The sequence below is a fragment of the Athalia rosae genome, chromosome 1 (genome assembly GCF_917208135.1).
Source record: "Athalia rosae chromosome 1, iyAthRosa1.1, whole genome shotgun sequence".
Lineage (NCBI taxonomy): Eukaryota > Metazoa > Arthropoda > Insecta > Hymenoptera > Athaliidae > Athalia > Athalia rosae.
In genome coordinates this window covers 11596150-11616004 of record NC_064026.1, presented here as the reverse complement: position 1 = coordinate 11616004, position 19855 = coordinate 11596150, and the positions used below count along the sequence as shown (strand labels likewise).

The following is a 19855-nucleotide window of genomic DNA, read 5'->3' as shown; positions in this document are numbered from 1 at the left end:
GCAAAGTTGTTGAACAGGTTGAACACCAATGCAGGTGCTAAAAATTTGTAGCTGCCATTTCAATGATTGTTTTTCACTTCCTAACCGGCATGGATACTCGATTGAGACTTATAAATTCAGAATTTTGTTACAGCTGTATATTATTTGCTGCAAAGTTTAAGATTCTAGCGGTCGAAAAACTTTCGGAAATAGAAATTCTCATTATTTTGAGAATTTAATTAGTCATATCGCGATAATTGGGATATCAATATAATTAATAGAATTATATTTAAAAAAGTGGGCAATCTTTATTTAAACGTGTATGGGCATGTATGTGTTAGAAGACGTATATCCGCAGATGTATATCAGGGAGTGCTTGGAATCACAAGTAATATTCGACCGACATTTATATTCGAAATTGAACTAATTAGTAGCTAATGTTAATCTTAATTTAAACCTTCTCATGATTTACGACAACAACATATGTATATGTACAACTTAAAATTAAAAAATCGCATACGTTTGTTTCATTTTTTTTTTTCATCTCACGTTAGAGCCATATGCCCTATTATGGAACGTTTTCTATTTTACTAAACTGTAGAGTATCTATCCAAACATTATGTACTCTGGTAGTCAAAGTTTACCAGCAAAGATGTTGAACAAGTCTTTCGTTCAGTATGTTGGAAAAAAAATGACAAATGGTTTAGCAAAACATTAAATAATGAACTTTTCCAGTGCACAATGCACAAAAACTAGGGTCACACGAATCAACAATCGGTAAGCACGATGAATTTGAAGATGCATAATCATATCAACACCGCGACCAGTTTACTACTACGTTTGTAATGCATAATTATGAACACTTCATGGTGCACTATTGACAGTGATGATGAACATCACTGAACCACTATTATTTATCCCAAAGACCAATTTCCTTCATCCTTGTCTGGAAATATTTCTCCAACGCATTTGCGCACCTGTAATATTCTGTGTCTGGGCTATTATATAATCGACAATTAGTAAAAATTCGTGTCATGTCAGCAATAAATAATCGCCGAGTTACGTAATATCTTGCTTTGAGACGGTCTGTCATAGTTTTCAGATCTGCAAAAAATGAATAATTCGTAGTTATTGACAACTTCCAATTTTTCTCGTAACGGCATTCAAAAATCCTAGATGTATGCAAGGTATTTACCCATCGGATATTTTATGTGATCATAATAATCTGGAACATCATTCTTATCCACTGGTTTGAGAAACGGCCACGCAGTGCTGTTATTTTTGACAGTATTCAAAACACTCTTCAGACCGTTGTACAACGAGTCTGTTACATCCAAACAAGCTTCCATTGGCTCCGGTCCCTGCGTGCCCTTAGCAACACCTCTTGTTCTTGTTTGAGCATAACTTTTCCACCCAGTTTCCCGTATACCAGGAATTGCCTCTACAGGAATTCCACGGACACCCTCTTTGAAACAGGTCAAGCCTGGATGAACTTTTTGAATTTCTTGTTGTCTTTGATAAATTAATTTTTTGATTATTTCTTTTTGTTTTCTGATGACAGCTGTGAATTCTGTATATACAATTTTGGCATTAAGTTCACAGTGCATCAGAGTTGCACCTTCGTAATCTTTTATATATCCTTGGTACATTGGTCGAGCCAGTTTTATGTCTTTGCTGAAGCCCTGCTTCTTAAAATACCCAATTGCAAATTCATCGGCAAAAGTTAAGAAGTGTAGGATATTATTTTTTATGTGATAATCTTTCAGCATGTTCATCAAGTGGGTGCCGTATCCTTTAACTTGTTCTTGACTCGTAACTGCACAGAATACGATTTCTGTAAAGCCTTGAGTTGCAAACATTCGAAAACAAATTCCACCAATAGGTCTACCATCTTTTATAAGTGCCAGCGTTTTATGTTTTCTGAATGGCAGAGAAAAACATACACAGTTGGATCTCAAGAACCTTCAAACATAGCATGTTTGGTATAAAATAAATAGCCAACAGATGAAATATACTTACGGATCAAAGACGAGTTGAGATATATATTCTTTTGGCATTCGAGGTAGCTGATGACTGAAAACATTGTGCAATCCAATCAACCAGAGCATAGTCTGTTTAGATACTGGTTGAGTCAGACTATTGCCCACAACATGAAACTCTATGATTTTCCGACTCTCTTCAATTTTAGCAGTTTCATCTCTTGGAACATTTGGTGGAAAAACAGCATCAGGTCCACACATATAATTAGGATCATTTATCGTTGCTACAATTTCAGCCACAGTTTCTTCGGCCAGATCTTCAAAGGCTTCCTCGTTTCGACGTCTCTTCAAATCAGATCTGCCTTCTGAGTGTGATCTCTTCTCTGGTATTTTCTTGATGCCAGGACTGATATTTATTGTTGTGAAATTATCTTTGTCATTAGGTGCAACGCTAACTTTCTCAAATTCGCCAGGTCTTCGAGGTTGATTCGTTTTTGATTCTAATGCAGCTTGTAAATGAGATGGTGGAACTTGTTTAAATTCAGGATCCCAAATAGGAGATCCATCAGCATATATTTCCACTTCTAGCATCGATAAGAACCTGTGGTAGAAAAACTCAATGTATAAAATACCCATTCGGACATATGGCTCACTTCAAAGAGAATTATGAAAAAGATGGAAGAATTACTGAGCTTACTTAGGAAAGTGAGTTAGCACTAGAACACGCTTCTCTGGTGACATCCTATCCCGTTCACTGTGGCATTTGTCCATGAGTTGTCTGCAAACTGATTTGAAGACAGCTTGCAGTAAAGTTCTTCCAAATACTAGAGTAGTGTCGTAATGAGGCAAGGAATCACAAAATGCAGGTACATGACAAAAAACGAGCCATCGTGTGTAGTTGATTTTATAAGCAGGTGCTTCATCGGCATTAACAGCGGTTCGTCGGGCACTTGGCGTTTCAAAATTCCAATGATTTAAGCAATGCAGAAACATCTTTGCTAAATCGTACATCGCTTGCCATTCTCTTTGTGAGAGATGGCCAAATTTGTATAGTACAAAGTTAGTTATAGCCTTTGCAATGCTAGGTCTCTCAAATGGTGGCTGACCAAGAGGACCTTCTATCATTGGTTTGGTCATTGACAAAATACATTTTCTCAAAAGTTTGAAGAGGTAGTAATAGACTTTTTTCGTGTCTGGGTCTTCTTCACGGTGCATTCCCATGAAAATGTTATCTACATCTACGACCATTCCAAGTAATTTGTTTATTTCATCATCATTCTGTGCTTGTAAATGCGTTATATGGTTTTCTAGTACATGTGTGCAGCTACGGCATGGGTCAGAAAAGTTGGCAGCTGGTTGCTGCATATCACTTTTAGGAGATTTTGTCAAAGGTTGTGCATTCTTCCACCCATTACATTTGCACTCATCAACTTGACAAGCACTGTAATTAGCAAGCTTCAATAACTTTTTCAACTGTGGCCAGTTAAATACTTGCTGCTTGCGCTGCTGAATGCGCTGCAAGTTATTTTGACGACTGGCTTGATCTGAAGGGCGTGGAGAACTCGATTCAGTGTTGCTATTATTCACCAAATTTTGTGATGTACTTGTTACAGACTGAGCACGGTCTTCCGTGGACATTATAGAAACATTTCGGATACTTTCATCTGCCGACATGATTTCACAATTTCACACCTGTAGATCATCAATCAAAGTTACATTATGCCTCGTACTCAACTAGTGATAATGTTACCTTATGAGTGTATCGAACAGAAGAAAATTTTTATTATTTTTAGGTGAGCGTAATTATTATTTGCCGAGGAACTTTTCGTAAGTTTCAATAATCAAAATGTGGTAGGTTTATAAATATAATGAACTGCGGCATATCCAGTGGTTGGGAACCACAGGGTACCTTCATGTTGGAGCAGAAAGTGAAGTTGAGATAAATTCTCCAAGCATCAAAAGAAATCATCGAAATACACAAAGTTGGGAAGATAAGCTAATTGTAAAACTTTATAACCACTACTACCCCCAAAATAAAGAGGAGTTTACAGAGATCAGCGGGAGTTTAGTCATATGATGTTTGAAAACAGAACATCCATGCAACGTCACATTTGACAGGTTTAATTTTTCGCGCAAAATATTGTTGCCCTTGGCATGACCATAGCATGACGTTGTGGCAGTTGTAGGAAAGTTTCATAACGGTGAATTCGATATCGATGCAATTCTTTAGGCCCTTCAAAGGGTTTGTCGGTCAAATGTGATCATATTAAGTAATCAAAAATTGATCAGAAAAATAATTACGACGGTATCTTTTACCAAAGTTTCAGATGAGAATACTTGGAAATAACGACGACGCTGTTCCATTTGTTACGTGGTTTTAGTTTAGTCACACGCCACCTATTCGTAGTTAAAAGACTAGCGCTGACGTAAATTTCAATTTGCAGATGAAAAAATAGGTAAAGAGTACACATTTTCCTTATCGGTTTTCATAATATTGTGCAAGTCGCAGGTGAACTATTTCAATTATTCTTGACCTCTCCAACAGTCAAACGCTGTGAGAAATCTATTGAGGTACGTTCGGTTTCAGTTTTATATTATTTCAGTTGAACAATGGAGTTTGGTTAACTGGTTAAAATCAGTTTCTAACCAGATCATTGCACCATATTGCCATAAGTTATACGTATACTCATAGACAAGATATTATTTCATTCCAGAATCCAACTAAAATATAATCAACGCTTCATAGAGGCAAAAGGGACACCCCAACGCCATCGCAGCTTTGCCATGGCTAGCTGGGATGGGTCCTATTATGGGCCTGAAGACCCCAATTTTTATACGCATTCAAACCAAACTAATGTGGCCCAGAACTGGAGCTACCATCCTGAGAATGGTACACACCCTCGGCCAAACCGCTCAAATTCAAGTCATGGCTCTTCAGTCAACACATGTCAAGATCCACAAGGGACAAGTCATCCTAAGTACAATACATCTCAACCATTTTTTGAGAACAACAGGGCTCCACGGAACCTTCCATCTTTCAAATGCAAGAGCGGTAATCCTGATGACGAGTTCTGGAAAAAATATTCTACAGGGCCATTTCTACATCCACTACAGCCCATAATTGGAACAATTGATCCAAGTATTGTTGAAAATTCGAATCTGCACGCAACGGCAGGGGAGTTTGTACCGAGCAGCTTGAAGACACTCCAAGATGTGGCCATGAATTCTGCATCAAGTGATAAAGATAACTTTGGAAGGATGCAAATTGATAATTACGACCTCAAATCTCAGCAGCAAGTGGATAATTCTGGTTTTGGTCCCAATGCGAGTGGGTCCAAGCCCTATTTCTCCGACAATAGAAATATGCGGGAGAAGAAAGAGAAAAAGTATGATAATAAAAAAGGTGATAACCATAAGCAGAGAGATTCCCAAGACACTCAATACCAAAATGCCAATTCATATAAAAATTCTGGTAGGAATTCAGTCTCAAAAAATCGTAAATACCAAAACGAAAGATACTCAAACAGTAGACAGTATGCAGAATATGGTCGCAATTATCCTAGTGATAAGGATAATGATAGAAGAAAATGGACAAATAATGCGGGACCTTCAAACAATGTTAGAGAAACTTTTCCAAACGGTCCCCAATCAGGAGAAGATGATGGAAGTCAATCTCTGAATGGTACTTCCAATAAGTTCTCTAAAACCTCAGTTTATGATAATCCTCTGGCAAACCGCAACTCTAGGCATGAAAATGCTAGACAATCTAGTGGAATGTCAAAATATCATAATGATCGTACCACTGAATCAAATCACTCTAGTCACAATTCTGAAGTTGATTACACTCAAGCACAAAGCAAAAACGTTCGAAGATATTTCTATGAAGATCGTGGCGAAAGATATCGTGATAGAAGAGAACGATACACTGATAGGTACGAATCTGGAATGAGGGAAAAAAAGCCCAATTATTCGGATTACAATGGATATAAAAATAATTATGAAAGAGAAGAACGTGCTGAGCGAGCCAGGGATAAAGATAAATTCAAAGACAAAGAGAATTCCAGAGATGTTAAGGACAAAGATGTTGAAAATTGGCGCAACAAGAAAGATGAAGATAACAAGGGAGGTGCTATGAAAAAGCAGAATAATAAAAGATGTGACAAAGGTAATTTTGGATTCAATTTCCATAATATCTGTATTTCAAACTTGTCTTCATTACTGGGTTTTCATATTCTTAGATGATGATGCCAGTCAGAGGGAACGTCTCACCGAACAATTGGATAGAGGACAGCTGGAGTGTTTAGTTTGCTGCGATCGTGTCAGGCAACAGGATGCCGTTTGGTCATGTTCAAATTGCTATCACGTTTTACATCTCAAGTGTACCAAGAAATGGGCAAAGTCCTCACAGGCTGGTAAGAGAATCATTGATCAAAATCTCCCGCAGACTTACTTAGATTCATTATTCCTTTACCTTAGAGTCCTCCAAAGTTCAACAACTTCCATAATTCTAAAGTACCCTTCACTTACCAGCTTCTTTTTTCTCGTTTAGAAAATGGATGGCATTGTCCAGCATGCCGAAATGTGACCTCCAGTATCCCAGAAGATTACTATTGTTTCTGCGGTAATACTAGTAATCCAGAGTGGAATCGTCGAGACGTAGCTCATTCTTGTGGTGACCTTTGTGGCCGCCTACGATCACAGACCAACTGCATTCATAAATGTAACCTATTATGTCATCCTGGGCCTTGCCCACCTTGCATGGCAATGGTTACCAAACATTGCGGTTGCGGCAAAACTTCAAAGACATTAAAGTGTAGCACTGAAACTCCTTTGATATGTTCGGCAACTTGCGAGAAGGTCTTGAATTGCTTGACCCACAAATGCGAAAGAGAGTGTCATCACGGAGAGTGTGGAGATTGTGAAAAACTAGTACATCAAGGTGTGTACATTTTCAGTTTTCCTCTTTTTACTGGAACAAATCACTGTAGTGGATAATTGCAAAAGTATTTTGTAACCGTTTTTATTCTATTATATTTCCAGAATGTCATTGTGGAAAAAACAAACGAGATGTCCCATGCGTGGATGATGTTGCAACGACCTACACTTGCGAATCCATTTGTGATAAATTATTGGAATGCGGTAATCACAACTGCCAAAAGTTATGTCATCCAGGGCCTTGTGAACCATGTGTTCTGAGACCAGAAGCCGTTTCTCATTGCTGCTGTGGACAGACGCCGTTAACTCAACCACGAGATAGCTGTTTGGATGAGATTCCTGTCTGTGACAAGACTTGTTCTAAGCGTCTGAAATGTGGACAGCCTAGTAAGTTCTAAGTCAATTTAGATCCATGACTGTCTGATGCAGTGCTTATAGTTTCAAATGAGACTTTACAAGTTTTTAAAATCCCTACCGAAAGTTAACAACGTCATTATCTTGTTTCCCAAGGTAACCCTCATATGTGTAAAGTACAATGCCATCAAGGAGATTGTCCTGATTGCGAATTGACAACCAAAGTCAAGTGTCGCTGCGGTAATATGGACAAAGAAATTCCGTGCAAAGAATTAACAACCAAAGCTGATGATGCGCGCTGCCAAAAACGATGCACAAAGAAACGTTCATGTGGCAGGCATAAATGCAACCAGTTGTGTTGTATCGATATTGAACATATCTGTCCGTTGCCTTGCACCCATACTTTGAGTTGCGGCAGGCACAAATGCGAGCAAACTTGTCACAAGGGTAATTGCCCGCATCTTAACGTCGAATCATATTATAATCGCGTTTCGTTGCCAGACCCATATCCGAAGTGTTATAGTTGATCGACATGACATAATTTTCTTTCTATAATACAGGGAGATGTCAGCCCTGTTGGCGCAGCAGTTTTGAAGAACTTTATTGCGAGTGTGGAGCTGCTGTCATTTATCCTCCTGTACCATGTGGAACGAGGCGTCCAGCTTGTGATAGGCCCTGCTCGCGTCAGCAAGTCTGCGAACATTCTGTATTGCACAATTGTCATAGCGAACCAACATGTCCTCCGTGCACCGTTCTCACGCAAAAGTGGTGTTATGGTAATCATGAACTTCGCAAAGCTGTCCCATGTCACGTTAACGAAGTTTCATGTGGGTTGTCTTGCAATAAGCCCTTGTCTTGTAAAAGACATAAGTGCATTACCATATGTCATCCTGGCCCATGTGAAAAACCGGGGCAAGTTTGTGCGCAACCTTGTACAATCCCAAGAGATTTATGCGGCCATATTTGTTCAGCGCCGTGCCACGAGGGCAAGTGTCCTGAAACACCATGCAAAGAAATGGTGAAGGTAAGAAATAATCACTATCCTCGTCATTTTCATCCCCGAATTTCCGTTTCCGAAAAGTTCACACGTGTGACTTATTCTGTTTTCAAGGTGACTTGTCAATGTGGGCATAGGAGTATGAGTCGAGCCTGTGCAGAGAATTCTCGCGAGTTCCAAAGAATAGCTAGTGGCATTCTAGCGAGTAAGATGGCTGAAATGCAGCTCGGGCATTCTGTGGATTTAGAAGATGTACTGGGGCAGGGTGCAAGAAAACAAAACCAGTTAAAAACTTTGGAATGCAATGACGAGTGCAAAATAATAGAGAGAAACCGAAGGTTGGCACTGGGATTGCAAATAGTTAATCCAGATTTGAGTGGAAAGTTAATGCCCAGGTATACAGAGTTCATGAAACAGTGGGGTAAGAAAGATCCGAACTTCTGTCAGATGGTGCACGATAAACTGACCGAGTTAGTCCAGCTGGCTAAAACTTCTAAACAAAAATCTAGAAGCTATTCATTTGAAAGTATGAACCGTGATAAACGTCATTTCGTTCATGAATGTTGCGAACATTTTGGATGCGACAGTCAGGCATACGATCAAGAACCGAAACGGAACATTGTCGCTACAGCTGTCAAAGACAAGGTATATTAATCATTGTTCAGCATGCTTCGGTAGAATTCAATTGATTTCAACATTTACATCAGATACTCCAAATGATGAATACCCAGTTTTAGCTCTACCTGGAAAAGCTGTATTATATTATACGTCATTGATTTTTTTGTAGTGTTGGTTACCAAGTTTGAGTTTGCTCGAACTACTGCAAAGAGAAAGTGGTCAAAGGAAGGTACCAGGACCAATGTTGAATGCTGCTAAAGCAACAAGCTCTCTGAGGTGAAAATACGAAGTCTTCTCTAAGGGGGTTATATAAGAAGCCAATCTATTCATAGTAGTTATTGATGGTTAATTCTTTGCATTCTATATTACAGAAACGTAGATGTATTACCACTGCCGAATAAAAAGGGTCATAAGATCCAGCCTGTAACTGGGGCCTCAAAGTCACCAGAGCCTGAAATAGATTACTTCGATTACCAGGGATGATCAGTTGGTATGGGTATGTATTATAGTTGGTAGGCACTCGAATTTCATCATCAAAATCCACATGAATTGAGTGAAACTCGATGACGGCTGGAAATTTTGCTTTGTAGATGACGAAAAAATTAGTAATATAAATATGCTCGTACAGTCCAATAATTGTAATGAAACGACAACGTCTTTGGTAAATGTTACGAATAATCCAGAATTCTTTCTTTTTTTTTTAATCATCCAATGATCCCAAAAGATCAATATATTATTTACCGTTAGGAATTGATTTGTCAAGGCCAAATTGAGATGATTAGTTATTTGTTATCGCAGATATTTTTCAGTCCGTTCATCGACATATTTCTGAATCCTCAACTGCATATCTATTCTTTTGTCTTTATGTTACTGATAAGAGTAAGGTAAGGTATTGCCTGTGTGTAGTACCGACCAAGATACTGATCTACCGGCAAACGCGAGACTTGCAGTGCGATTTTACTTTTCCAAAAATTTCGGTCTTGAACGATTCTGGTAGTCGAACTTAATCAGGTCCGCCGACTCAAAATCATTTTACCTAATTTTCTGTTTGAACAGATTCTATAGGTGTATCAAAGTTTCATCCAAGAATCATTATTCGAGCATAGCAAATGAGCCCATTTTCAGTAGACTTTATAATTTTAACAGCTCAAATGAATATGTACTTTTCTTGTTAATATATTGAATAAATTTCAATTCATATTCGCTTTTATGAACCATGCACCTGTTCCATAGATAGTTTTTAGATTTATTCTAAACACTATAATGCGTCCTGATGTGAACTTCTGATAACTGATCGATAATCAATCATCAGATTCCACAGATCAAACAACCACTAGAACAAAAAAAAAGTAGCATGTTATAAATTCTTTTTTCCGAATAACAGAGACAGTAGTAGTAACAGTTGTTCCGTCGACTTGTGCAATAGCTAATTATTGATATTATCATAAAAACTGTAATCGAAACAAACATCGCCTTCCAAGGGTCGTCGGAATGAAAATTATACCGTAATTATTTTGTAAAATTTTATTTAGTTCATGTCAACTGTGTTGTACTTATTTGATCAATTTTCAAAGTTAAATTTGGCGAAAAAACAGTTTGCCAGCTAGCTTCTAACAATTCTAAAACGTGCTATCTTTATGGCTTGTCATATTATAACTCTATGATTTATACATTATAATCAGAGTATCGAAAAAAGATTTCTTAAACGAATATCAATCTATGGCAAACTAATCATTTTTATGGATCGATGAATGCAACAAGAATGAACTATCAGTTGAATTAAAAATTTGGCATCACAATTTGCAATATAATACCTTTGAAACTGCATTTAATATGTTGTGTACATTAAACATTTGGTGGGCATACTCTGAAATCGTGTTTTCATAAATCTACTGTGAACATACATTATTTAATCAGTGAATAAATACTGTTGATTTTTTTTACTATTTACATAATTTATGGCTTCATCCGAATAGCCATTATTATTAATATCAACGAGGAAGGATGGCTAGTCCTTAATCCTGGTTTCAGTGATCAACAGCGCACATTTTACTATGATTCTAGAAATCTATCCATGTCGCCTTTTCGAATTTTTTTTTTTTTTTTCCGCAAAACTGATATTTTATTTCATTGTTGATTGCTGCGTTAGAAATTAAGTTAGAGCTATTACCATGTATCTAATAATATTGTCTTATCATGAACTTGAATATTTGAAGCAATAGAAAATATGATCAACAAGGGGATATTGGAAATACTGATTTTGCTTGTCTATTGATAAAAATAGTCATTCACATGCTACCTCATAGTGTGCAAATCCCTCCCATTGATGTACTTCTGTCAATATTTCACACTCAATTATATTTATACACTATATTATATATAAATAATTATTTGTATGAATGGTTTCGAGTAATATGTGTGGATCTTTTTTCATTACTTTTCTATTTTTTTTCCTTATCTTTTTTTTTAGACTTTTTAAATACTAATATTGTTTACCATAAACATTTAAAATAGATAACACGTATATTTGGCACATTGAACATTGATCATATATTTTTACCTAATTTAACTGCCTATTCTACAAGTAAAGACCCGAATCGTTTACGCTTGTGTAAGATTATAACTGGGCTGAACTTGTTGATCTCTGATAACTGTCGAAGAACAATTTAAGAGTAACAGATATTCGGCGATGATATAAGAATACCTGCAAACATTGTATCAATTTATCTTTGTACTATCTGTTTACACTTTGGTTGACCATGACTTCGCATAGGATAATTATCTCGATTTAAAATTATAATTTTATTCAAGATACTGTAGTTTCAAGAATAGAGTAGTATCATTTATTTAAGTAACTTAAATGACGAACGTTGGCTGGAAAGTTACAAGCTTACGCGAGCACAACGAGGTCTTATTAGTAGACATCTAAACGCGTATGATATCACATGTAGGATCACAACACAGTTACAAGTTTGATTTGTAGTTTTAACCACGTAGACACCAAATTTTAGTATTAAATATTATTTTGTTGAACATCCAAGAATAGGGCACTTCAAAGGGACTGCCTAAGGTGTAAAGGATATTTTGTCACATGATATTATTACTCCCTTACTCCCTACCAGTGACTAAACTAAGTTAAAGCTTTTGGGTTATATACAGTCTATCATTATTGCGGCTTCAAAAAATGATATCTGAATTATTAAAATGAACCGCAATAGTTTTGAAGAATGTCCACAAATTGGAAATATTGTATCATTAGATTTTCTTTTAAATATTCTTCTTTCTTTCGATTTTATAGTTAGTTTTCTTTGGACCATTGGAGAGTCTTAGAAAATTCCGATATACGTACGGATCAGGATAAAGTTTTATTTGATAACTAAATCTAATGTTAAAAATATAACTATCGATCAAAATACATTTCTTCGGAGAGATTATTATGTTTGAAGCGATATTTTTTGGTAGTTATTTAACGTTGAGTATACGTCGGTTGAACACATTTACTGTTTTAGAACGTCACAGAGATCTATTGCTATAATTTGGCTAAATTCAGTGCTTTTCCATTTCATTAATCTTTCATGGATTCGAGCTCTGTACATCTTTTGTCAGCGTAATGACATTTGGATTCTAAAATTGCGTAAGTTCCAATATCTACACGGAATGTGTAGAATAAGTTATGCTCAGGGAAAGATTGAGGAAATTGAACTTATTGTTCTGAGATAAAAACATATATGTATGTATGGGAAGGTAGCTACTAATACTGCACACCACTAATCTTCTCATTCTTAATTATGTTATTGGAGTACCATTCGAAATTCCTAAAGGACTTTGAACTTTGTACGCGTGACAATTTTTCATGTGTATTATAGTTTGGCCGTGAACTTGTATAATGTAAGGAGTGTGCTCTGTCAGCCTTTAGCAGTGAAAATAGTGATTCAATCTAACAGATAAATCTCAAAGTCCCGGATACTTTTTGAATTCCCATGGGCAGTCGAGATATACTTTCTCTTATTTCCTCAGTCTATTTCAGAACCAAATTGGATATTGCTTTATATGTAAAGCTTTTCTCTTTGCTTCATGCGTAAACTGTAGCTGGGATAGCTATTTAAATATTGATAACGAGGGCTTACCGATGGCTGCTTAGTTATGCTTGCCATAGCACAACCCATTATTAATTCTAATGCCCGGCACAAAGTTTGATATAATAACCAAGGCCATGGCTTTGGAAATTGTACTGGTAAGTGTTTGTCGCCAATCTTAATAGTTTCTGCTAGGAGTCCTGGAAAGATTAATTGTTTCATGTTATAACTTGTTCTGTCGAATATAAAATTCCTATAGAGTAACTTTAGCAACTTTCAAATAGCATGTTTTTATCATTCCATCTTACCATAGGGCCCAAATATCCTGCCTATATCTGCAACACACAGAATTATTCCCAAAATAGCTGCGGCATATGTTACATTCAATACTCTTCGTATTTGTGATTTGCGTGCTGCTGCAGTATCAGCTTCGGGGATATGCAACGGTGTATCAGACTTAGCTCTATTTACATATGCAATATGATTCAATATTGAGTGAAGTGTAAAATCAGATGCCTGAAAGTCAATTAAGTTTCAAAAACTGCAATTCATTTTGTTATAAGTACTGGAAATTAGTATCATGCTCCTTTCTTTGCTTCGAATTTTTATAAATACCGTAATTCTGCTTTCAGATGCCACATTATCTGGTAGTAAACTGCTTTCTGCTGTTATTTCTTCATGGTCTTCTTTGCTTTTGTCATTTTTCCATGATAAATTTTTCTTACGTGTTTTCGCAACTTCTTCTTTTTCATTCAACTTATTATGGCCAGGTTTATTATTCATTAAAGCTGCTTCCTCATTACAATCTGGCTGATCGGAATCAGATTCCGATTTTTCTTGTAGCTCGGGTTTTTCAGGAACAATACTGTTATAATGGGTTGGACTTTTGTCCAGTGTTCTAATACTTATGTCGCTATTACCACGATTTATTATCAAAGGTTTAATTTGAAAGAATTCGGAATTGCGACGACAAGAAAATTCAGAGTTTCTTCGCGAGTCGAATTTTGTTGCAGTCATGCTACCAATGTCCGAATTTCGTCTTGAACCTGTGGAGAAAAAAAAAACATGAAATCAGAGAATATATTTATGCATAAATGTGTTTTTCTCTCGCCTTTGATGTATTAACTCTCATGGATTGGCTGGACCTTTCTGTCTTAACATTCATCATACCTGTAGGGCTGTGATCCCGCACACTTGGCAATCTTTGCTCTTCTGTTAAAAGCAATCTCTTTGGTGTTCTGTTACCAAAATCACTATTCCGTCTTAATTTAGTCGCAAATTGTGAGCTACGATTTTTTTCGTGAGTAAAATCAGAGCATCTTCTCAAGTCCTTAGTGCTGCTTGTTGGTGTAATGTTTTCTGAATGTCTTCGTAATATGCTCTCTGGCGTTCTTGGCCTTTCTGTCCCAGTCGGTTGTTTGATGTTGAACTCTGAGTGACGTCGTGATTCCCTTGAGGGTGATGGTTCTTCTTCTTCGTTGATGAATCTAACGCTGCATTCGGAGTTACGTCTCGATGATCCAGATATATCGCTGCCTCGCCTACTTGCCAGAGAACTCCTTCTACTTGGGCTGGAAACTGTGATGATTGGTAGATTGATTGTTGACGGTGTTGGCGTTGGAGGACGAACATATACCTCTGGTACCGTAGTGATTTGTGGGATTGGCTGATGAGTCTTTGTTATTTCAGGTGACTGAACGCTTGCAGAAACAGATGATTCAATCTGCTCTCTGCGATTTGAGTCTGGACTTTTCGGAATTTTATTTACTGATTGAGCTGCAAATCAATGATACCAAAGTCAGTACGACAAAATATGTATGCTTAACTGGTTGATAATGTATAGCGTACTGCTACTGCTACCTTTCAAACTTTGATTAAGCTCGGAATCTCTAATAATACTCCCGGGTATGGTATTCTCGGCTGATGCTTTCAGCTTAGGGCCAAGCAAAGTTGGTACAAGAGCTGCAGCTACGGATGTTGCCAAATTGTTATATGGCGCAAGCATAGCTAGCTGCATTATTCCTACAATATTGTATAAAATTATCGAATAAATAAAAATCTACATGAATCAATTTAAGCAAGTATCCAGCAATAGCGATAGCACTCATTTAGTTTCACGTATGGTTCGAGTGCATGTGTAGTAAATTTAGGGACAAACCTTTTTGATTAATGTGAGAATTATCCCGCGTTAGCATACTATTTGGCACAGTTCTTAGCAGATGCATGACCTTGTAGCCAGCATGCAAAAATGTCAAGTACAGCATGATGCTCCACAAGAGGAATATAGTTTGAATCACATACTTTGATATATAGTGGTTGTGAAAAGCAAGTACACCATCACTTGCTATAATGCAGGAAAAATGAGCCGTAATAATGAGACTAAGGCAAGATTCTTTCTGCAGCTTTTCAGGGCCAAATTTGAGCTGAAAACCAAATATTCATTACATTTATAATTGCTCTTTGATTATCGTGTAAGTAAGAAGGTTTAAGGATTTTACTGTATCACTGCGTTCATTGGAATTCTATAAATTATTTGATCACCTGTGTCAATTGTAGAAAAGCCAACTGGATCAGGCAAAAAGCAGAAGTCACGCATGGGAATCCAATGTCCCACATTATCGAGCCAATAACTCGTGGCATAGTCTAAAATCATTTTTTTAATGCCAGAGTAATTAAATATCACTTGTCATAATTGAGTCTAATAATGTATTGCTTGAAGAAATGACTTATGATTTTAACGTGCAGTATGTTGATAATTTTTGGATTTTTATCAAAACAAAGAAAATATGTATACAAAATCGTATTTCTCACCTCTTTGAGATTGTATGGATCTATGAATAAACAGCCAGATCTTGAAGCTCCCAGAACACAGAGAAATATATTTATTGTTGACATGAAAGGGCGGCTTGAAATTAGAGATCTGAAAAATAATAGAAAATACGAGCATGAACAATTGTATACGTTTTAGATAAATCTTTTTACTACATATGATAATAATACTCAAATTCAGAATATTCGTTGATGAGTATAATAATTCTACCTTAAATTTAGTATGGAAAAAAATGTGTAGAAGCTGAGCACAAAAAAGAGGCAGGCAAAGCCATAGGTATGTAGTAGGAAGATCCATCTCAAATCCTGGTTCACTGCATCCCACGAAGGTGCAATGATCAGGAGCTTGCTGACTGATTCTGAACCTGACGAACTGGATACACAGTTCTGTGCCGGTACTGGTGTTGTCACATTGATGATACCTGTTTGCAAAAGCTAAATGATTCTGTTTCATTTTAAACTAATCATTCATAAGCAATAGTGAGCTAGGTTTTAACGTTACTTTGTAAACCAAATCGACGATAAGGATCCATAAATGGGCTAGAGTGTATGAGAATAGTTATTTTTCAATTCGATTCCATAAAAATTTCCGTGATTGATCACTGATGCGGGAATATTTACTTAAATAGTTTATTTGTTAAACAATTATTTCGAATATTGATGCGATATAAACCATCTAATGGGAATTCCATCACTGTCCAGATTGAGTAACTCTGCTCGATCAGAGATGAACATGTAGCTATTGAATTTTAATTGAACTCTATATAATAGCTATTCTAAAAACTACCTTGAGAAATCCAATACTGTGATAAGTTATTTATTAAACAGTTAACATTATATCGTTAATGAAAAATCCAATAATTCGCAGCTCATAGTTATCAAAAGGATTATTACAAAACATAAAATTTTACCTTTTTGCTTGTGGAATACATACTCTGCACTTAGAATATAAATCCCGAAGGGGATAGTATTTTATCAACGCACGTTATAGAGATGATAATATTGAGCTTACCATTAGTCCAATTAGCCAGGTTGTCCATAATCTTTTGATATGAGCTCACCACACATCACTAGTCTTTATTTTAGCTCGTTTTAAAAATCAATCACGATTATTTGTTTAGTAAAACTTTTCCAGCCAAGAAAGGTTCAAGTATGCTAGCAGCAACAGGCTTTGCCTATAGAGTACTTTGATTCACACCCCTTCCACATCGTGCAGGGGTTTTCCGTCTCCCTTTGGCTAGGAATATTGATCCTGGTTGGAGAAGGGTAGGAAAGGGAAGGTAAGGGAGGCTGGAAAGAGGGTGCTCACCATTGGGCCACACGAACTAAATTGTTTATTTTTGGGATTGGATTTGAGGCATTGTCAGGATCAGCGTTCCTATGGTTAAATACCCCTAAAAATTCACAGCATAACTTTATAATTTAGTTCTTGATTTATATCCTAGAAATAAAAATATGTCAATATTATTAAACTGTTGATCTATAATAATTGTTCTCTTCTAAGTGAATATGATTTCATTGACTAGGGCTGGGACAAGTATTGTCTAGGATATTTGGCAAAAAATGATGGAGGTAGTGTGAATGGTTTACACCAAGTCTTGAAAAAAATAATTTAATTATTCGATTTTACTTTTTCTAGACTCTATAACTGGTTGGAAATATCGGTATTAAAACAATTTTGATTGTTAGAGATTCTACTACTTCTAGAAAAATGAAATTAGTTCCGAATCTGAATATGTGGTCCATCCATTGTAATTAGGTTCACCATGCCCCAGTATCGAACAGAGAATACATTTGAAGCAAATCCCATTCACCCTTCGCTAACAAGATCTATATTTAGAATCAAATCAATTGGATTATTAGGTCCCTTTGATGTGCGAATTGCACATCAACAGAGATGGATTACGATTACATTATCAACGTTGTCATTGATCTATAATGTTATTCTGTATTTCATGTCCAAATATCCCGGAAGTTGATGTTGAGTTTAAAACAAAATTCTCAATTTAATTCATGGCATTATCATTTCAAAGAGTCAGCATACTGTTTTATTTTCCCAGGAACTTCATTATGGAAACAAAAGATCATATTATGAAATAGTTACGTTAATTTTATTTGTTGTATTTACAAATCTATTCTCATCAGAATTCCATATCCACAGCTTTTTGTACAGCTTCTGCTATAGTTACATATTAGGTAATTGACGGTATAAAACCTAGGCAAAGTAGAATCACCCTAATTTAATTTACACTGTACTATATTTATATATTATTTGATGTATTAGGTCACAACTCACAGTTATACAACTAATTATGTAACAACAGTTCAACATAAGTGTAATGCATATTTCTTTAACTTTTGTCAAATCTGTCACAATCACCAACTTCGTGATTATTGATGGCATGTGAAATTTGAGTACTTATAAAAAAATAACATCATTCTAGTAGCATCAATATTATTCATAATAACTATAAATATATTTACATGAAAGCAGGATTATTTCAAAATGATAGCATTTGAATTGAATATTGAAATGGCTTCAAGGCCAATCGTATTAATTTTGCTCCCAATTATTGATGGAAAAATTGTTTGAATCTTGAAACCTCTGAACAGATAGAATGATCATATATGTACATATATAAACCAGAGCTTCTGATCCTGATGAAATACTCGGCAACATGTAAATCAGTTCAACGTATTGTATACATCAGTTCAGTGGCAACATATATGGAAGATTGCTGCATAGAAAGCTCGATAACTGGATCGTTACTATCCAAGTCCCTGGGTCAGTGAAGCTGACAAGCTCTTACAGCGATAAGTTGTAGAAGTATAAAAACAGGACTCAAGACTTCCGAATATTCAAGACTGCTTTGTCCAGATAATTTTTTGCAGAGTAGGTATTTGAAAACGAAAACTAGAAGAAGGAAAGTCAAGCTCCAGAGAGCTCTAAGTATAGCACCTTTCATGATGCCATCCATTTGCATTCTTATGAAAATTATTGCACAAAAATACGTGTTTAAACCATCAGCAACAAACAATGGGGAAAATACCATCCACCACCCTCCACTACTGGAGAAGTAATTGCTGTCAAGTTTCATGGCGAGTAAAATTGTGAAAATGGTTAACGATATTAAATTAATCCAGATTTCAAAAATGGTCAGACCCAACCAATGCACCAACTCGTTAAGGGAAAATATCATTTTGGGAAAATTTGAAAGAAGAAAAACAATTTCACTCAACACAATTCAGTTTGTTCATTATCTCACAATATTAATTACACCTAAAGACTCTCTTGGATGTAAAAGAAACTCACTTATATTATTATAATTCGATCATTTTAACATCCCAATCAATGCGGTACGGAAGACACGAATATGGATGGCTGAGTTTTGTCTTCTATTCACCTCATAGTCAACATCATCTGTCAGTGGCTCAAAATCGTCTGCATAAATGTATATAGTTTTATGATCGCAGACAAAAATTATTGATTATCATACAGACGATTGTGTAGACTTACCAATTATATCCACAGTAGAGGTATTTATATCCAAATCTACAGTTCCATAGTGATTTTCTTTCAATTGCAATGCCAAATTACATGCTCTGTTCACCGCCGCACCGAGACCATGAATGACAAGTTCTGATTCACCAGAGTCTAATAATTTTTCACATTTGCTAAGCTGAGCCTGAAACGCAATCGCATCAATACATTATAAATTCATTCAAATACTGATTTGTTTAAGGAATGACAGTGAGGTTAAGGAAAGCTCAAAGTACCTTGAAGCTTGTTTTATTAGTAACATAGATATCTTTGTTGCTCTTCGGTAATCGTGGAGGCAATCTTTTTCTTATGACATGTTCAGAAGTAGAGCGCAATTTATTTTTTGAATTTTTGATTAAATTCTCTGTCACATTCTGTTGACTCGATTCAACCTCGCTAGTCGTGGCAGCCATTGTAACATTTCCGATCCATTGGGTGACAGTTTGTGGATTGGTTATTCTTCTGGGATAAAGTGAAATCTAATTTTAGCTACCAATTCCCTCGCGAGGTATCGCAGTTTGGCATAACTTATAACAACATAATATAA

The 19855-nt window shown here is 36.2% G+C and overlaps 5 protein-coding genes across 8 annotated transcripts; 1 reads left to right on the top strand and 4 right to left on the bottom strand.

Annotated features, from left to right (window-relative positions):
* Window positions 1-262: 262 nt before the first annotated feature.
* On the bottom strand, window positions 263-4375 carry LOC105687106 (histone acetyltransferase KAT2A). 2 transcript variants are annotated; one of them, XM_012402483.3, is made up of 5 exons: window positions 4275-4375; window positions 2656-3650; window positions 1999-2559; window positions 1175-1899; window positions 263-1083 (listed from the first exon to the last, which is right to left on the bottom strand). In XM_012402483.3, exons 2-5 carry the CDS (start codon window positions 3630-3632, stop codon window positions 890-892), a joined length of 2457 nt encoding a protein of 818 aa, XP_012257906.2. In that variant the 5' UTR covers window positions 3633-3650; window positions 4275-4375; the 3' UTR covers window positions 263-889. The 2 variants fall into 2 exon arrangements, with proteins under 2 accessions (XP_012257906.2, XP_012257905.2); XM_012402482.3 differs by lacking the exon at window positions 4275-4375 and adding an exon at window positions 3709-4132.
* Window positions 4376-4387: 12 nt separating this feature from the next.
* Window positions 4388-15805, top strand: LOC105687104 (protein shuttle craft). 2 transcript variants are annotated; one of them, XM_012402481.3, is made up of 11 exons: window positions 4388-4529; window positions 4673-6123; window positions 6197-6370; window positions 6508-6897; window positions 6999-7280; window positions 7404-7694; window positions 7808-8271; window positions 8359-8889; window positions 9032-9138; window positions 9234-9358; window positions 14628-15805. In XM_012402481.3, exons 2-10 carry the CDS (start codon window positions 4743-4745, stop codon window positions 9343-9345), a joined length of 3732 nt encoding a protein of 1243 aa, XP_012257904.2. In that variant the 5' UTR covers window positions 4388-4529; window positions 4673-4742; the 3' UTR covers window positions 9346-9358; window positions 14628-15805. The 2 variants fall into 2 exon arrangements, with proteins under 2 accessions (XP_012257904.2, XP_012257903.2); XM_012402480.3 differs by lacking the exon at window positions 14628-15805 and having other exon boundaries at window positions 9234-10062.
* LOC105687107 lies at window positions 10372-16915 on the bottom strand. 2 transcript variants are annotated; one of them, XM_012402486.3, is made up of 10 exons: window positions 16780-16915; window positions 15979-16189; window positions 15750-15858; window positions 15480-15581; window positions 15097-15361; window positions 14799-14960; window positions 14109-14714; window positions 13554-13984; window positions 13247-13454; window positions 10372-13138 (listed from the first exon to the last, which is right to left on the bottom strand). In XM_012402486.3, the coding sequence occupies exons 1-10, from the start codon at window positions 16805-16807 to the stop codon at window positions 12909-12911; spliced, it is 2352 nt and encodes a 783-aa protein (XP_012257909.2). In that variant the 5' UTR covers window positions 16808-16915; the 3' UTR covers window positions 10372-12908. The 2 variants fall into 2 exon arrangements, with proteins under 2 accessions (XP_012257909.2, XP_012257910.2); XM_012402487.3 differs by lacking the exon at window positions 14799-14960.
* A 941-nt stretch (window positions 16916-17856) lies between these two features.
* LOC105687108 (transmembrane protein 203) lies at window positions 17857-18978 on the bottom strand. Its single transcript, XM_012402488.3, has one exon. It carries the CDS (start codon window positions 18965-18967, stop codon window positions 18554-18556), a length of 414 nt encoding a protein of 137 aa, XP_012257911.1. The 5' UTR covers window positions 18968-18978; the 3' UTR covers window positions 17857-18553.
* Window positions 18979-18996: 18 nt separating this feature from the next.
* Window positions 18997-19725, bottom strand: LOC105686977 (ribonuclease P protein subunit p20). Its single transcript, XM_012402275.3, has 3 exons — window positions 19545-19725; window positions 19285-19453; window positions 18997-19209 (listed from the first exon to the last, which is right to left on the bottom strand). Exons 1-3 carry the CDS (start codon window positions 19719-19721, stop codon window positions 19100-19102), a joined length of 456 nt encoding a protein of 151 aa, XP_012257698.1. The 5' UTR covers window positions 19722-19725; the 3' UTR covers window positions 18997-19099.
* Between the last annotated feature and the right edge of the window lie 130 nt (window positions 19726-19855).